Raw genomic sequence first — 17314 nt, 5'->3', positions numbered from 1 at the left:
TGAGTCTCTCCTGGTTCCCAGGACATGCTGGCCCTGCAGATCATCGACCTCTTCAAAAACATCTTCCAGCTGGTTGGCCTGGATCTCTTCGTCTTTCCGTACCGGGTGGTGGCCACCGCCCCTGGTGTAAGTTTCCCAAGCAGTTGCTTGGGCGCTGCCCCTGTCCCTTGCCCTGTGGTGTGCCCGCAGCCTGAGCCTCGGCCTTTCCTCCCTAGTGCGGGGTGATCGAGTGCATCCCTGACTGTACCTCTCGGGACCAGCTGGGCCGCCAGACCGACTTTGGCATGTACGACTATTTCACACGCCAGTACGGGGATGAGTCCACGCTGGCCTTCCAGCAGGTGGGCAGCAGCGCGGCCCCACTGCCCGCCAGCCCCAGCTCCTGCATTGGTCAGCACCCTGTTTTCCAAGTCCTCGTATGTCTGGGGGTAAAACCAGGGCATCTGTAACCTTCCTTGGGATGAAAGGCATGCCTCGAGAGGGGCTCCCCAGGAGAAAGCTGACAGGAGTTGAAGGGGGGAAGGGGCCACAGCCCTGCACCTCAGATGCACCCACTTGTCACTCCGACTACCAAGGTCTGGCTTGCTGATCTAGGTGCAGGCCCAGGGGTTCCAGGGTGCCCACAGGCCCAAGAGGGCACAGCTCCAGGGCACCCTGAGCATGCTGTCTCTGCACAGGCACGCTATAACTTCATCCGCAGCATGGCTGCCTACAGCCTCCTGCTGTTCCTGCTGCAGATCAAGGACCGGCACAACGGCAACATCATGCTGGACAAGAAGGGCCACATCATCCACATCGGTGGGTGGGCATCCTGCCGCGGGGGCACCGGGGCAGGGGCTCTGGGGGTTGGGGAGCTGGGCTTCCTTTCCAGCTGCTGCTCCCCAGTGTCCCCAGGAAACAGCGGCTACAGGGCATACACCCAGCTTTGCCCTGCAGCTGATCCCAGCACGATGGCTCTTTGGGATATTGCAGACTTTGGCTTCATGTTTGAAAGCTCCCCGGGTGGCAACCTCGGCTGGGAACCAGACATCAAGCTGACGGACGAGATGGTGATGATCATGGGGGGCAAGATGGAGGCCACCCCCTTCAAGTGGTTCATGGAGATGTGTGTCCGCGGCTACCTGGCCGTGCGGTGAGCCCCGCGGGTGGGGTGGGGGGCAGGGAGGGGCTTCCATACTGGGCCCGTTCATCCAGCAAGCCCCGCCCACTCCTCAAAGTTCTCCTCGGGTCATCTCAGGCCTTTGGTGGACACAGAACTGGGGTTGGGGCAGGGGGATGCACAGGAGGCCCCCTGAGGCCTTGCCTTCCTGTCACGTCTCTGCCACCTGTGCCAGCAGCATCTTGCTCCAGGCATCAGTGACCCGCCACATTCTGCATCTCCCAGGCTTGGCCTCGCCTGCCGACGCCTTGGGGCCCCTCTGAGCACCCCACCTGCCCTTCCTCCCTAGCCTGAGCCCCTGCACCCCCAGGCTGCGTGCCGGGGACTCAGGTCCTGGCTTCCAAGTGTCATGTGGCTGACGCCACAGAGCAGTGTGGGGACACCTGGACTCCAACCCGAGTCTGCTGAAGCCTGCGTGGCGCGTACGCAGCTCCCTTCAAGAAGGGAGGATCCCTTCCTTAGCCAGGCACAGAACCATGGCAGGGGCCGAGGGCAGGCCCTGGGCAGGGGCTGCATGTTGACCACAGGCAGGGCCCCCACCCAGGCTGGCCTCTGTCCACCTCCTTCCCTGCCTCTCCCCAGGCCCTACATGGACGCCGTCGTCTCTCTGGTCACTCTCATGCTGGACACGGGCCTTCCCTGCTTCCGCGGCCAGACAATCAAGCTCTTGAAGTAGGTCCGGCAGGCAGGCCACTTGGGGGCGGCTGTCCCCTAAGATGGGAGCCCTTCGACTGCTGGTAATGGGGACTGTTATCGAGGCCAAGTGCTCCCCCTTGGACGCCCAGACAGACGGGGTCCTGGGTGAGGAGCTGTCCCCAGACCTTCCGTGTGTGAGGTGCCTTGACTTAGGCGGAGGATGTACCCTGCAGCCCTTCGTCCCTCAAGGGTGTGTCTGCGCCAAGCCCCGGGGCTGCAGTGGCTCAGCCCCCTGCCAGTCCTACCCTGGCTGCAGGCCACTGGGCCCAGGAGGTTCTGGGAAGGGGCCCAAGCCCTCCAGGCCAGCTGGGAACCGTGTCCCCACAGGAGGCCAGGCCACTAAGTGCAGCCCACTGGCCAGACCACGTCCCTGCAGGGAGGGCAGCCTGGAGCCCTGGGGGCAGCAGCCCTGACACGGCCCTTCCCCCCACCAGGCACAGGTTCAGCCCCAACATGACAGAGCGAGAGGCCGCAAATTTCATTCTAAAGGTCATTCAGAGCTGCTTCCTCAGCAACAGGCAAGTCACCCTGTCCTGCCCCACCCATGCACCCGTGTCACCTATCCAGTGTTCAGTGGGCACCTGTGCAGGCCCCCACCTGGGCCAGGTGACAGGATGCACTGCCCCGAGACGCCCAGCCCAGCGGGGCAGGAAGTGAGTTCTGAGAGGCTTCAACCCCTTCAGCTGCTGTGGGGGCCGTGACAGGAGGGGCCTGGTGGGGGAACTGGGGCCACTAGAAGTGGTGGGGCCAGGCCTCAGTGACAGGCCTGGGAACAGGCTCCCAGGGGCTGTGACAGTCGAAGGTGGCCTTGAGGTTTATAGGCTCAACAACAGGGTGAGCGAGGGGAGTCCAGGCCCCAGGAGGTGCAGAGGCCCCAGGTCCACACCCTCGGGACAGAGAACTGGCTCCGGTGGACCCGCCGAGGTCCAGTGGCACAGGAGCGCCACTTGGTTTTGCTGACTGGGGAGCAGAGAAGTGGGGTGGCTCAGGGCAGCAGGAGGGGTTTGGAGGGCAGCATGAGGCAGGCTCTCCTGATGGTGATGTGAGGCAGGGTGGAGGGGGAGTGCACAGACCCCTTCCAGCCACATGCGAGGCCCCAAGGCTGGGAGTGAACTCCTACAGACGCACCCCCGGGCCACATCCCGGGCCCCAGGACTGAGGGTAGGCGTCTGGCTGAGGAAGGGCATCCTCTTGAGCCCACTTTGGGGCCCATGAGCAAGGAGGAGACGGGGCATAACAGGGAGGCTGTGGCCATGGATGAGGGAGCAAGCGTCCCAGGGAGAGAGGGGCTGGTGGCAGACAAAAAGTCTGCGATCGGGCACTCGACCTCCAGGGGTGTAGCAGGGTGGCTCAGGGGGTCAGGTCCCCAGACCAGCACAGGCCCCTCACAATCCCCTCTGCTCTCTGCTCCCAGGAGCCGGACCTATGACATGATCCAGTACTATCAGAACGACATCCCCTACTGAGGGGCAGAGTGCCACAATCACTGCTTGCTGCTGCGCACGGCCTGCCACCTCATCCGGCGGACAGATGGGCCAAGATGCCCCTGCAGAGCCCGGCAACCCGCTGCCTCCCGAGGTGTCGCCTACATGGCCCGTGTGGCTGGAATGACAATCAGAGCCAGTCTTTGCGCAGGTGTGAGCTGTGCTTACACTGGACACATTCCCTACCTGTCTTGTTCTCATGAAGTATTTTCTTGTGTATAAAAAATGGAAAAATTATATTCAACCTAAGATTCAACCAACGTGAACAAAATAAAAACAAAAAAACTGCGTTGGAACCAATCCAGTACTAAGTGCACATTCAGCTAGGGGTGGGGGGCGCCCGCCCAGGAGCCTCGCAGCCAAGAGGGGCCATCCCCGGTGCCCCGGCTGTGAGCTTCACAAAGACGACTCACCACAGCACAGATGTACCGAAAATAGCACTGTATTTTCCCTGATGGCTCTCAGGGCTCCCGCAGAGGCCACCCGGCCGCCCCATTCTCATCTCTCCTCCGTAGGCGTTGCTCTGCATCCTGCCTCTGCTCCGGTCCTTCCCGGTGTCCCTCTCGACCATCTTCAGGTCCTCTACTCCAGGACACCACCGTCCTCATGCACCAACCTCCCCGCAGTGTCCATCCCCACCCACGTGACCCTCCAAAGACCCAAAACTAAAAAAACGATGACAAAATACCTAGAAATAAGTCACACAAAAGATTGGTTAAAAAGGTAAGGACTTCCCTGGTGTCTCAGTGGTTAAGAATCTGCCTGCCAATGCAGGGGACATGGGTTCAAGCCCTGGTCTGGGAAGATCCCACATGCCGCGGAGCAACTAAGCCCGTGTGCCACAACTGCTGAGCCTGTGCTCTAGAGCCCGCAAGCCACAGCAGCTGAGCCCACGTGCCACAAGTACAGAAGCCCGTGCGCCTAGAGCCCGTGCTTCACAACAAGAGAAGCCACTGCAATGCCAAGCCTGCGCACTGCAACAGAGTAGCCCCTGCTCGCCACAACTAGAGAAAGCCCGCACGCAGCATCGAAGACCCAACACAGCCAAAAATAATTAATTTTAAAAAGTAATTTTAAAAAAAAAGGTAAGATACAGGTGAAGAGACAACCAATCAATGAAAGGCAGAACAATGAAATTACCAAAAATGAGGCATAAAGAAAAGGAGAGTTGAATGAGACGCTCCAGTCACCCACAACAGGATTCCAGAGTTGGTGAAAAACACCCAGCTGCAGGAAGCACAATATAAATAAATATAAAGAAGCAGCCAATATGTAAGTTAAAAAAACTTTTTAAAATATTAAATTAATCCAAAAGAAGGCAAGAAAGGAAAAAGAAAAGATGGGACAAAAAGTTTTGCAATAGCAGACGACAGTCCCACTGCATCATTAATTCTGTTAGGTATGGACAACTAAGCACTCCAGTCAGGAGGCAGGAATTATAAACATGGATAAACATGAGACCCAATTATATGCTGATGACAAGCAGTGCACTTTATAGTCATGGACCTGACGCAGAAGTAGAGGAAATAGATTCACCATCATTGTGTGTACGTGTGTTTCCGAAGCAAAATTTGACAGAATTCAGGGGAGAAATAAACTAATAGAGTTGGAGATTTCAACATCCTTCTCTGCACAAGTGATAGAACACAGGATGCCGTCACACATGTAGCCCTGATGGCGATTATGAAATGCAGTCCGGGGCTTCCCTGGTGGCGCAGTGGTTGAGAATCTGCCTGCTAATGCAGGGGACACGGGTTCGAGCCCTGGTCTGGGAGGATCCCACATGCCGCGGAGCAACTAGGCCCGTGAGCCACAACTACTGAGCCTGCGCGTCTGGAGCCTGTGCTACACAACAAGAGAGGCTGCAATAGTGAGAGGCCCGCGCACCGCGATGAAGAGTAGCCTCCACTTGCCACAACTAGAGAAAGCCCTCGCACGGAAACGAAGACCCAACACAGCAAAAATTAATTAATGAAATGCAGTCCGTCAGCAGCAGCACCCCATCCGTACCTGTTCACCACGTCAGGCTGATCCCACGGAATTGTTAGGAATCAGTAAGATATCTGGAAGAACGCTAAATACTTAGATATTGAAAGAGTGGAGCTGAAACACCAGACAAAATACACGTAAGAGCCAAGGCGATGATCCGAGTTAAATGCTTTAAGGTCGGGTTTGGGGAGGTGGGTAGAGGTGAGCCCGTTCAAGTAGAAAGGAAACCAGAATATCGGGTGTGACTTCCAGAAAGATCAAACAGAAGACCAGGAAGAGGGGGGAGCATAGGAAGTGCAGGACAAACACACTATAAAATGTAGAAACACACGCGAACACAGTAGAACTGATTTGAAACCACAATACTTGGAAAGAAAGCCTGTCAAACGGGCTTTAAAATGAAAGTCAATTGAATGGCACGTCCAAGACTCCGGCAATATGGCAAATTATACATCTTGAAAAGTTAGAAATGCTATTTACAGTACTGGGTAGAAAAATCTAAATCCACAAGCTGACAAGCAAATAGATTTCTTTAGAGACAGAAAACAAAATGAAATTTAAAATCTTAGTCAAGTTCCTCTTTCGATGACACAGGAGACAAAAGACCAACCCAAGAGCCTGATACCTTCGAGGAGTTTCTGGGGAAGCTTGGTCCACACTCAGGACGGGGTGTACCCAAAACATCACTCCCTTGATGTGAGTGTCTGCGAAAAACTCTGAAATGCTTAAAGGTGATATACTGACAGCTGTCCCCTTAGACAATACTGTGTTTCACCACCTCTGTTCAGCTCTTGGCACTGGGGGCCCTCGCCAGTCTAGTCAGGCCACAAAAGGAAACAGTGTAAGAATCTGGAAAGGAGAAATAAAACTCAGAGATGGCCTTTGTGTACATAAAAATCCAAAATAATCTGAATATAGTCAAGGTTCAGGATACAGGTTAATATACAAAAGTCAATTGTGTGTGTGTGTGTGTGTATGTGTGTACATATATCTTACAACAACAAAAATGAAAACACTACCATTTACAATTGCACCCTAAACAAATACCAAGAAAAAAATCTAATGACCTATTCATAAGAAACACTGAAAACTACAAATGTTGAAAGAAAGAAGATCTAAACAAATATCCATGGGTTGGAAAACTCAGTATTATACAGATGTTTGTTTCTCTCCAAATTGATCTGTAGTTTCACTGCAAATGCCAATCGAAATCCCAGAAAGTTCTGTAGTGGAAATTGGCAAGTCTAAAATCTATATGGGAATGCAAAGGTCAAAATATAGCTATTTGGATCTTGAAGACCCACAAGCTAGATATCAAGAATTATCCTTGGGCTTCCCTGGTGGCACAGTGGTTGAGAGTCCTCCTGCCGATGCAGGGGACACGGGTTTGTGCCCCCGTCTGGGAAGATCCCACATGCCGCGGAGCGGCATCCCTCTCATGAACACAGGCACAAAAATCTTTAACTTTAATTATACTTAAGCCATGGAAGTTAAGACACTGTGGCTTCCTGGTTCAAGGAAAGACAAGTGAACAGTGGAAGAGATGAAGTCCAGGGATGTATACCCACATACATGCAGACACTGCAGAGCAGTCAGGGAAAGATGGTCTTTGCAATAATGGTGCATTAACTGGATAGCAGTATAGAAAATAACTCAACCTCGACTGCCTACCTCACATCAGACATAGAAATTAATTCCAGGTGGACTGGAAAGATGTACGTTAAAGGTAAACTTTAAAGGCTTTTAGAAGAAAATACAGAAGCGTGTCTTGATGACCTCAGAACACACAGATTTCTTAAGCAGAACCAAAACACTAATTTTAAAGGGGAAAAAATTAAATTGGACTCTATGAAAATACATGCCACAAACCTGGGAAGATATTTGCAATTACCTATATCTGTTCAAAGAACTTACAGCCAGAATATATAAAGAACTACTAAAAAATCAGTAAGACACAATTGAATAGAAAAATGGGCAAAAAACCTGAACAGGCATTTCACAAAAGACATTGTCCAAACAGCCAATAAACATAGTAAGAGGTGTTCAACTTCATTAGTCGTCATTGCAAATTAAAACCACAATGTGATACCCGCTCACCCCCCTGCCTGTCTGAAACATAAAATGATACATCATGTCAAGCATTGGGGCATGTGGAGCACCTGGAACTCTCAGTTGCTGCTGCTGGGTGTGAAGCATCCAGCAAGGCTGAGCAGCTCAAGCCAGCAGTTCCCCGCCTACACACATACCCAAGAGACTTATGAAATCTGGGCAGGAAATAGTGTCCTGAGGTCGCTACTCCTAACAAACAAAACCTGTAAATGACCAAAATGTTCTTGGACAAGAGAGAAATCATTGTGGTTATTCATGCAGAAGAATACAGGGCAATAATGGAAATAAATGAACAACTGCAGCAGGCAGTGTGGATGCTGCTGAGCAAAAGGTACTTGCTGAATGACTCCATCTGAGGTTCCAGAACAGGCACCATTATTTGATGGTGTTAGAAGTCAGGACACAAGTTAGTTTTGAAAGAGGGAGCCACTAGGAAGGCAGGGGGAGAATCAGATGCTGGTAACATTGTTTCTTATTCTATGGAAATTCACTGAGCTACATACACTGATGACTCATACGTTTTTCTGTGTTAAAATTATTGAGGTGTAATTTTTTTCATCATAAAGCCAAGATGGGTCTCAATATGTAAGGAAGCAATAATGCCAGTGTTACACACTATCCTTCAGAAAAGAGGAACAAACACTTCCCTATTCATTTTTTTATGAGGGCAGCATAGCCCTGATATTAAAAAGGACCTTCTGGGACTTCCCTGGTGGTCCAGTGGTTGAGAATCTGCCTTCCAACGCAGGGGACGGGGGTTCAATCCCTGGTGGGGGAACTAAGATCCCACATGCCGCAGGGCAACTAAGCCCGCGCGCTCTAGAGCCCAAATGCTGCAGTGAGGAGCCCACACTCCATAATGAAAGATCCTGTGTACCGCAACTAAGACCCAATGCAGCCAAATAGATTAACTAATTAAAAAAAAAAAAAAGACAAGGACCTTCCAAGAAAATCAGAAGACAGGGCAACATCCCTCTCATGAACACAGGCACAAAAATCTTTAAGTAAATTTTTTTAGTTTAACTAAATATTAGCAAATTGAACACAATGTTTAAAAAAGGACCATCATGACCAAGTGGGCCTTACCCCAGGAAGGCAAGGTTGGCTTAAGACGCAATCAGGGTCATTCACATTAACAGACTAAAGAAGGAAAACCATATGATCAATAGGTGCAGAAAAAGCACTGCACAATATTCAACACCCATTCGTAATAAAAAATCAGCAAACTTGGGAATTCCCTGACCGTCCAGTGGTTAGGACTCGGTGCTTTCACTGTTGTGCCATGGGTTCGATCCCTGGTCGGGGAACTAAGATTCCTCAAGCTGTGCTCCATGGCCAAAAAAAAAAAAAAAAAAATCAGCAAACTAGAAATAGGAGAACAGTTCCTCAATCTGACAAAGATCTCTAAGAAAAACATGGTTAACATAGTCATGATGAAATATAAGATCCAGAGCAAGATCAGGGCACTCCTCACCACTTCTAATCAGCTTTGTACCGAGTGTGTGGCCAGCGGTAGACAGTTTGGAAGGAAAAAGAGAAACAGTCCTGCCTCACAGACAATAAGATTGTTTATAAAATCCTGAGGAAGCTACGGAAGAGTTTCAAAGCACTAACAAGGGAGTAGTTCAGCAATACCACAGTTTACAAGGTCCATACACAAAAGTCATTGTATTTCTATATGCCAGCAATAAACAGTTGGAAATTAAAACTAAAAAATCCTATACCATGTATAAAAGCACCCCAAACATAAAATCCCTCAGAATAAATGGAAAGACATGAAAGACATTTACACTAAAAAAAACAAAATGCTGAGAAAAATTAAAAATGGAGAGAGATGTCGTCCGAGGTTTGGAAGACATTTCTCTGCAAACTTATCCTAACTTCAGTGTAATCCCAATCAAACAAATGCAAAAGGTCCTCACATCCTAAACCATACTAAGTCCCTACCTCCAGAGGCAGACAACAGGCTGAATATAAACTAAGGAAGCATGCAAGTGTTGGAAGAAGATGGGAACAGTTTCCTTCATAACCCAGAAAATCCAGGATCAGTACAGGAAAGCAAATTGTTACGAAAACAACACATAGCAAAAGAGCACCCCAAACAAAGCGAAAGACAAACTGGGGAAATATTCACAACGGATCTCGAAGGTAAAATGCATCCTAAAAAAGAGCGTTGAAAAAACTGAGGGAGAATGAAACCCTACAATCCTATAGTTTTAACATGAAAAAATAATAAGAATTGTTTGCAGGAAAAGAAATGCACTTGGCCCTTAAATATAAAAAATGTGCTCAGGGCTTCCCTGGTGGCGCAGTGGTTGAGAGTCCGCCTGCCGATGCAGGGGACACGGGTTCGTGCCCCGGTCCGGCAAGATCCCACATGCCGCGGAGCGGCTGGGCCCGTGAGCCATGGCCGCTGAGCCTGCGCGTCCGGAGCCTGTGCTCCGCAACGGAGAGGCCACAACAGTGAGAGGCCCGCGTACCGCCAAAACAAAACAAAACAAAACAAAAACGCACGTATGTGTGCACAGGAGATACAACTTCACTACCAAAAAAAAAAGTAAATAATAAAAATCGAGCAGCATCTGCATCAGAGACTAAGTGAAACACGAGGTCCATCTCCATTAAGCAAAACATTTACAGAAATGAAAAGACGATGCCCGCGAAGACCGCAGTGGTGAGCGCGCACGGTCCGCACAGCCCGGACGCGGGAGAGCGCCGCGGACCAAGGGGAGGAGGGGCGCCGCGGGGACTGCGTAACCACCACGCGGACGCGGGACACGGACCTCCGCGGGGACCCGCCAGCCGGTGCCCCGGGCTCTGCTCCCCGGAGGGGAGAGCGGGTTTAGTAACAATTCCTACCCCTCCCGAGTGGGCGGCGAGGCTGGAGGAACCGAGGGCCCGGCAGCCTCTCGGGACCAAGGTCCACCCGGAGGAGCCCGGCGTCCGCTGGGCCCGAGGACACATGACGCCCCCGCCCCGGTGTCTCCCATTCTCTCGCCGCCACCCCCGCGTCTCGCCGTCTCTCGCCGCCACCCCTCGCCAGTCGCCCTTCCCCTCTCCCCTCTCCTCGCCAGTCACCTCCGCCACCCCACCCCTCCGCCTGACGCCCAGAAACCACGCGGGAGACACGGGTGCTGGCGGCCGCAGCCGGCGTGATGCACTAGGCGGGCAGCAGTCCGCGCGCGCGCAGCTCCAGCAGCGGGGCCAGCGTGTAGCGCAGGCGACGGATGGCGGCGTCCGAGCCGGGGCGCATGAGCCCGCGGCGGAGGGCCGAGGGGTTCACCAGCGCCAGGTAGAGCAGCGGCAGCGCCACGACGCCCAGCAGGAGCAGCAGCAGCGTCTGCAGCGCGCCCAGCGCCCACAGCCTGCGGACCACGACGCACCGGCAGACGGGTGGTGGCGGGGCGCCGGGCGCACCCCGGACCCCAGACTCCGGCGCCGCGCCCGCCGCCGGCTCACCTGATGCCCGCCGCGCCCGCGCCGCCGAACAGCCGCTTCTGCGGGGAAGAGGGAGCGACGTACAGCTCCGCGCCGGGGAGCGGTGGGGGGAAACCCCTGGGGGAGCGGAGCCCGTGGGTGCGCGTCGCTCCGTGGGGGGCGTAGCACTACGGGGCGGGTCCCCTATGCGGGCGTGGTCCTTGGGTGGGCCGTCCCGTGGCAGGCGTCGCCGCCCAGCGAGGTTGGTATCAAGGGGAGGGTCCCTGGGGGAGGGGGGGAAAATCCCTGATGGGGTGGTCACGTGTGTGTGGGTGGCCCCGGGGGCAGGTCCCGGCTCCAGCCCGTCCCCGCCCAGGCCCGCACTCACACAGTCCGCTTTGGCCACTTCCTCCATGAGCGAGCCCGCGCATCCCTGTCCCCGGCCAGGCTGCGACTCGCACCTGTGGAGACAGGCATGGCGATGTGCCCTCTGTCCGGGCCCACAGTCACCTCCCCACACCCGACAGTCCTAACCCCTTACGGCTCCGGGTCGCCCTGCGAGGCGTCCAGCGCAGTCGCCGCCTCCATCACCTTCCCCTGCAGCTCCTGGAGGGGTTGGGAGTGAGGCCTCACACCTGGGAAGACCTTGGTGAGGCAGGCCCCGGCAGCTCCGGGGGAGGAGGCCGCAGTGGGGTCGGAGGTGAGCGGCTCTCCGAGTGGAGGGTGGCGGCACCTGCAAGACTCCGCTCTGCTCCTGGAAGCTGGCCCAGGCCTCTTCCATCCGCTGTGCGCTCTGGCATGAGGGGAGCCCTGATTAGACTCGGGGAAGTCAGCCCTCTCCACCGTCCGGCGCCTGCCCAGGCCCCACCCACACCCCAAGCCGACCCTCCCACTGAGTACCCGGCTCCGCCCGCACCTGCCGCAGGGCCTCCGCCTGCCTGGCGTGCTTGGCCTCCACCAGCTCCAGTTGTTTCTTCCGGAGGATCCAGGGAAGGTCAGGAGTCCGGCACTCCCCGAGCTCGCCGCGCCAGACCCCGCCCCAACGCCCGGCCAAGAGGTTCATGCCCACCCCCGCCCGCCCTCAGCCCCAAGGCCCCGCCCTCAGGTCATCAAAGGCCCGCCCACACCAGCGCTCCTGCCCTCGGGGCCCCACCCAAGCACCTGCAAAGCCACCAGTTGGGTCCCGAGTTGCCGCTCTGCGCGCTGCGGACTCAGTTGTTCTCCATAGTAAAAGAGCTGGGGGGTGGGGCTTGTGAGGGCGGGGCTTGCGGGGCTTCTAGGGGTGGGGATTATCCTGGGAGGCGGGGACGCGGCGGAAATGGGGACGGGGACTAGGGTGGGGCTTCCTAGGGGAAGCGTGAGACGGAAGCCGTCTCCTGAAGGTACCTGGCTTGACAGCTCCTCCCACTGCTCCTGCAGCTGATGGTTTTGTTGCTCCTGGACGGGATCGAGGGGGCGGTCCGGGCCTCTCCGAGGTCCCCGCCCCCACCGCAGTCCCCGCCCCATTAAAGATCCCTCTCTTCACTGGCCCCGCCCACCAAGAGCCCCGCCCCGTCCAGGGTCCCACCCTGCTTCAGGCCCCGCCCCACACAAGGTCCTACCCCGTCCAAGGCCCCCCCCTCTCCCCAGGCTCCGTCGTATTCAAGGCCCCTCCCCCTTCACTGGTCCCGCCCATCCAGAGACCCGCCCCATCCAAGGTCCCGCCCCGAAGGCTCCGCCCCATTTAGGGCCCCGCCCCACCAGGTCCCGCTTGTGCTGCTCCGCAGCCTCCAGCCGCCGGCGCGCCCGGCCTGCGCGCTCCCGCGCCGCCTCTCTCGCCTCCCCGCGCAGGGCCCGCGCCGCCTGGCTCCGCTGCCGCTGCAGGCTGCGGAAGGGAAACTGAGGCTCCGCGGCCCGGGGTGACGCCGGGATGCCAGCCACCTCGCGGTGCCCCCGCACGTCGGCTCGGTCCCAAGGCCCGGGTGGAGGTGAGGAGCAGCCCGCACCTGCGCTCGCGCTCGCTCAGGTCGTCCAGGCGCGCTGTGAGGCTCTCGCTCTCGGCCTCCAGCCCGCGCACCAGCTCCTCCAGCTCCTGCTTCCGCAGGCGCCCGTCACGGTTGTCCTTCAGCAGCTGCAGCAGTAGCTCCTGCGCCTCGGCCATGCCCCGGGTCTGCCCGCCGCCGCCGCCGGACCCGCGTCACAATGGATGGAGCGCGGGGCGGTTCGGAACCGCTGCTCACGGGCAGCCATCGGACCGCGCAGGCCGGTGGGTGCTCGCACCTGAAGCAGAAGGCGAGGCTGGCTTGTTCCCGCTCGCTGCCGACGGCACTGCGGACTGAGAAGCCTCCTGTGGGAAAGAGATCAGGATCCGTAAACAGGTTCTTATCTTTGGACCCAATGATCCCACTCCTGGGAACTTAATCTAGGAAGAAAAAAATAAAATTCTTAAACCACAACGCGTTAAGTGGGTTCACTCAGGTGGGTAGTTACAGTCATCACAAAGAGGACACCACTGTAGTTACTGAAATGATGTATTTTATGTGGCATACATAGAGATATGATGTCTAGTGAAAAAAGAATATGATTTACTATGTATGCTGAAATAACTAAGATTGTAATGTACACGGATAAGATCTTTAAAGGAAACAAGAGAAAGACAAGCTATTTCATTGGTGAAATTGCAGGTAAACTTGTCCTTTTAAAGTCGGCTTTCATTTGGCCAACTTAGACTATGAAGCTGGATGCAAAAGTCCTAAATAAATTATTAGCTGACCAAATCCAAAGGGGTACATTGAAAAAAAAAAGGTACATGAAACCAAGAAGACTTTATTCCAGAGATTGTTCAAGATCAGAAAATTGACGTCATTCACCACATGGATAAAAGAGGGAGAACACCAGCTTCAGTAGAGCATTTCAGTAGGAGCAGCACGTGGGATAGAGCTCCTCATCTGTGGAAAATTTAAAGAGGGATCGAAAGGGACTCTAAACTGATGAAAGCTGCTTAGTAAACACACTCCTTAGGGAGGCAGTATTAGCAGCCTTCCCGTTAAGATTTTAAGAGACAAGAATGACCCTCCTGCTCAGGTCTAACAGTGCTGGAGGACCTACAAGGAAGCAAGAAAAAGAAATAGGAAAGTCTGAGGAGTCAGCAGATACAGCTGGATGCCTACCATAAAGCTGCCCCTCCTGCACTGCTGGTGGGAATGTAAATTAGTGCAGCCATTTTGGAGAACAGGACGGAGGTTCCTCATGAAACTAAAGATAGAGTTGCCGGGACTTCCCTGGTGGCACAGTGGTTAAGAATCCGCCTGCCGGGCTTCCCTGGTGGCGCAGTGGTTGAGAGTCCGCCTGCCAAGGCAGGGGACACAGGTTCGTGCCCCGGTCCAGGAAGATCCCACATGCCACGGAGTGGCTGGGCCCGTGAGCCATGGCCGCTGAGCCTGTGCGTCCGGAGCCTGTGCTCCACAACGGGAGAGGCCACAACAGTGAGAGGCCCGCGTACCACTAAAAAAAAAAAAAAAAAAAAAGAAAAGAAAAAGAAAAAAAGAACCCGCCTGCCAATGCATGGGACATGGGTTTGAGCCCTGGTCCGGGAAGATCCCACATGCTGCGGAGCAACTAAGCCCGTGCACCACAACTACTGAATCTGCGCTCTAGAGCCTGCAAGCCACAACTACTGAAGCCTGCGCGCCTACAGCCCGTGCTCCACAACAAGAGAAGTCACGGCAATGAGAAGCCCGCACACCACAATGAAGAGTAGCCCCCAGTCGCCTCAACTAGAGAAAGGCCACGTGCAGCAGCAAAGACCCAACGCAACCAAAACTAAATTAAAAAAAAAAAAAAGAGTTGCCATATGATCCAACAGCCCCACTCCTGGGCATATATCCAGACAAAACTCTAATTCGAAAAGATACATGCACCCCAGTGTTCATTGCAGCATTACTTACAACAGCCAAGACACGTAAACAACTGACAGATGACTAGATAAAGAAGATGTGGTATATATACAACAGAATACTACTCAGCCATCAAAAAGAATGAAATAATGCCATTTGCAGCAACATGGATGGACATAGAGATGATCATACTAAGTGAAATAAGTCAGAAAGAAAAAGACAAATACCATATGATATCACTTATATGTGGAATCTAAAATATGACACAAATGAACTTACCTATGAAACAGAAATAGAGTCACAGACATAGAGAACAGACTTGTGGTTGCCAAGGGGGAGGGGAGTGGGGGAGGGATGGATTGGGAGTTTGGGATTAGCAGATGCAAACTATTTTATATAGGATGGATAAACAACAAGGTCCTACTGTATAGCACAGGGAACTATATTCAATATCCTGTGATAAACCGTAATGGAAAAGAAAAAAATAAATAAAAAGGTGCTGGTGTGAGTGCCCCACACCCCCCCTCCAGCTCTGCGGCTTGGTTTCTCCACCTGTAAAGTGGGGCTGTTACCAGACTCCCTCATAGAGCCAGGGGGCCAGTGACTCACACCACACGGCTGAGGCTCTGAGCCTGGCACCATCACTGGCTCCAGCGTTGGACGTCCAGCCCCAGAAGGTGGCGCCGAGCTCCTGAAAGTCTGGTCCCGACCGAGATGTGAACCCTGCGAAGCACCATCTCATTGATAATTTTTGTATCGATTACATATGAAATACCGTGAATATACTGGGCTCAATGACACACTAGAATCTGGCCCACTTGTTTCTCTTTCCAGTTTCCCGTGGCTCCTGGAACACAAGCTCCAGTCCCGTAGGACAGCTCTGCACCCCCGGGGGCCCCTCCATCCCCTCACAGCGTCCCCATGACCACACCGCGCCCACTGCCTAGGCGTCCTGATCCCAGTTTACGTGGGGAAGCTCAGTGACGACAGGTCACCAGGCAGTGGCAGCTCAGGTGCCCTGTCTCCGCGAGAAGCTGGGCCTGCAGCCAGCCCTCACGGCGGTGACACTGGCCACCCCCTGGGTTGCTGTTCTGCAGCCTCAGAGGGTGAGCCGAGGGGCGCTTTGACCCCTCCCCGCCCCTGGTTTTTAGGAGGAAACTCTGCAGGGAAAGCCTGGGTCTGAGGAAGCCTCCGGTGAAACCCAAGCCACTTCCCTGGCGGTGGGGGCGACAGGAGCCATGGAAACAGACCCCCGGCTGTGGTGCCCCTGCCCTTTGCTCCCACTGGACCCGGTGGAAGCACCTGCCTATCTTCCCACCCAGCCTGCTGGCCCTGCTCTGCCCCTCCCCCAGGACTCAGGTTCAAGGTCCTCTTCTCCGGGCCTCCCTCCCCACCCACGCCCTCACCGAGGGGCACAGCCCAGGAAAGGGGTGGTGCAGGGCCCCCAACCCTGTCTTCAGGGCTGAATGCAGTGGTTGCACACTCAGTGCATGGTCGGGTGAGGACATCTGCGTGGTGCCAGGAGCTCAATAAATGTCTGTCAAATCAGAGAAAGAATAGTTATAAAATCCATGCCTGTTGTGCACAGTCCCTTTTTTTGTATTTGAAACTTGTATTTTTTGCCTGATAAGAGAAAAAAGGGGAATTCCCTGATGGTCCAGTGGTTAGGACTCTGCGCATTTACTGCCGAGGTCATGGGTCCGATCCCTGCTCCAGGAAATAATATCCTGCAAGCCTAGCTGCACGGACGAAAAAAATAGAAAAAAGATTCCCGTAAACCACGATGTATCAAATAATGGCTCAATGGCACAGAGTCCCCCCAATGTGGGCCCGCCTCCCAGCCCCCCACCGTCTCCCACGCCAGCCACAGGGAAGCCACCTCAGTCCCATAAACAGACCACGTGCTCTGATGCCTCCACACTTTGCATGCACTGTTCCCCACCCGTGGGGCAGCCCTGCCTGAGCGCCTGGTGTCTGACCAGCTCCTCACAGCTCTTCACCAGCCTGTTTAATGGTTAGACGTTGAGTTACTGTGACGGCAGGTCAGGTGATGAGCTGTCTCATTTGCTGCCCCCGCCTGCAGCCCCACCTCCTACCAAGGGCCGGAGGAGGCCGGTCAGCAGCTGCCTGCCCCGCCCTGCTCTTGAAGACTGAGGTCTGCATCCCTGTCAGCAGACAGGCAGTGTGGGGACAGGAAGAGGAATTCTCGGGGGGTGCGCTGACGGCCACTGGCATGAGCTCTGCCCACATCCTGGGAGGCACCCCAGGGCCGAGGGATCACTGCCTGTAGCATCACAAAGTGGGCAGGTTCTGGGGATACCCCCGACTCCCCAGGGGGCACACTGCGAGGGGCGATGCCTCAGTGAGGAGCTTGTGACCCCAGCAGGTACCTGCTGAGGGCAGAGGTGGCCTGTGCCCCAAGGCAGGAGAGAGGGTGCCAATGGCGCCAACACGGACAGAGGGTCACTGGGGACCCCCACAGCCACCCGAGGCCACACATGGCAGGTCTGTGTGCCCCATGTGGGCTGAAGCGTGTCCCCCAGAATTCCTACGTTGAAGGCCTGCCCCAGCATCTCAGAATGTGA

General features: G+C 54.8%; 2 protein-coding genes across 4 annotated transcripts in view; one reads left to right on the top strand and one right to left on the bottom strand.

The window, feature by feature from the left end:
* Positions 1–3619, top strand: part of PI4KA (phosphatidylinositol 4-kinase alpha) — a 94974-nt gene extending 91355 nt beyond the window's left edge. Inside the window, exons 49-55 of one of the 3 annotated variants that reach the window (XM_082667279.1) lie at positions 22–126; positions 216–341; positions 738–798; positions 973–1132; positions 1742–1831; positions 2290–2373; positions 3270–3619. In XM_082667279.1, the coding sequence (XP_082523405.1) occupies positions 22–126; positions 216–341; positions 738–798; positions 973–1132; positions 1742–1831; positions 2290–2373; positions 3270–3321 (678 nt within the window). In that variant the 3' untranslated portion in view covers positions 3322–3619. Of the gene's footprint in view, positions 1–21; positions 127–215; positions 417–677; positions 799–972; positions 1133–1741; positions 1832–2289; positions 2374–3269 lie in introns of all 3 variants that reach the window. The other 2 variants (XM_082667278.1, XM_082667277.1) reach the window with 2 other exon arrangements.
* Positions 3620–10597: 6978 nt separating this feature from the next.
* TMEM191C (transmembrane protein 191C) lies at positions 10598–12994 on the bottom strand (the record flags this gene model as incomplete). Its single annotated transcript, XM_082667947.1, has 10 exons — positions 10598–10802; positions 10897–11042; positions 11243–11315; positions 11396–11460; positions 11588–11647; positions 11771–11827; positions 12016–12090; positions 12241–12291; positions 12595–12718; positions 12840–12994. The coding sequence occupies 10 exons, from the start codon at positions 12992–12994 to the stop codon at positions 10598–10600; spliced, it is 1011 nt and encodes a 336-aa protein (XP_082524073.1).
* Between the last annotated feature and the right edge of the window lie 4320 nt (positions 12995–17314).

Source organism: Grampus griseus (assembly GCF_964374135.1).
Source record: "Grampus griseus genome assembly, chromosome: 12".
Lineage (NCBI taxonomy): Eukaryota > Metazoa > Chordata > Mammalia > Artiodactyla > Delphinidae > Grampus > Grampus griseus.
Note: the sequence above shows the minus strand (reverse complement) of the source record. Positions and strands in the feature narration are given on the sequence as shown.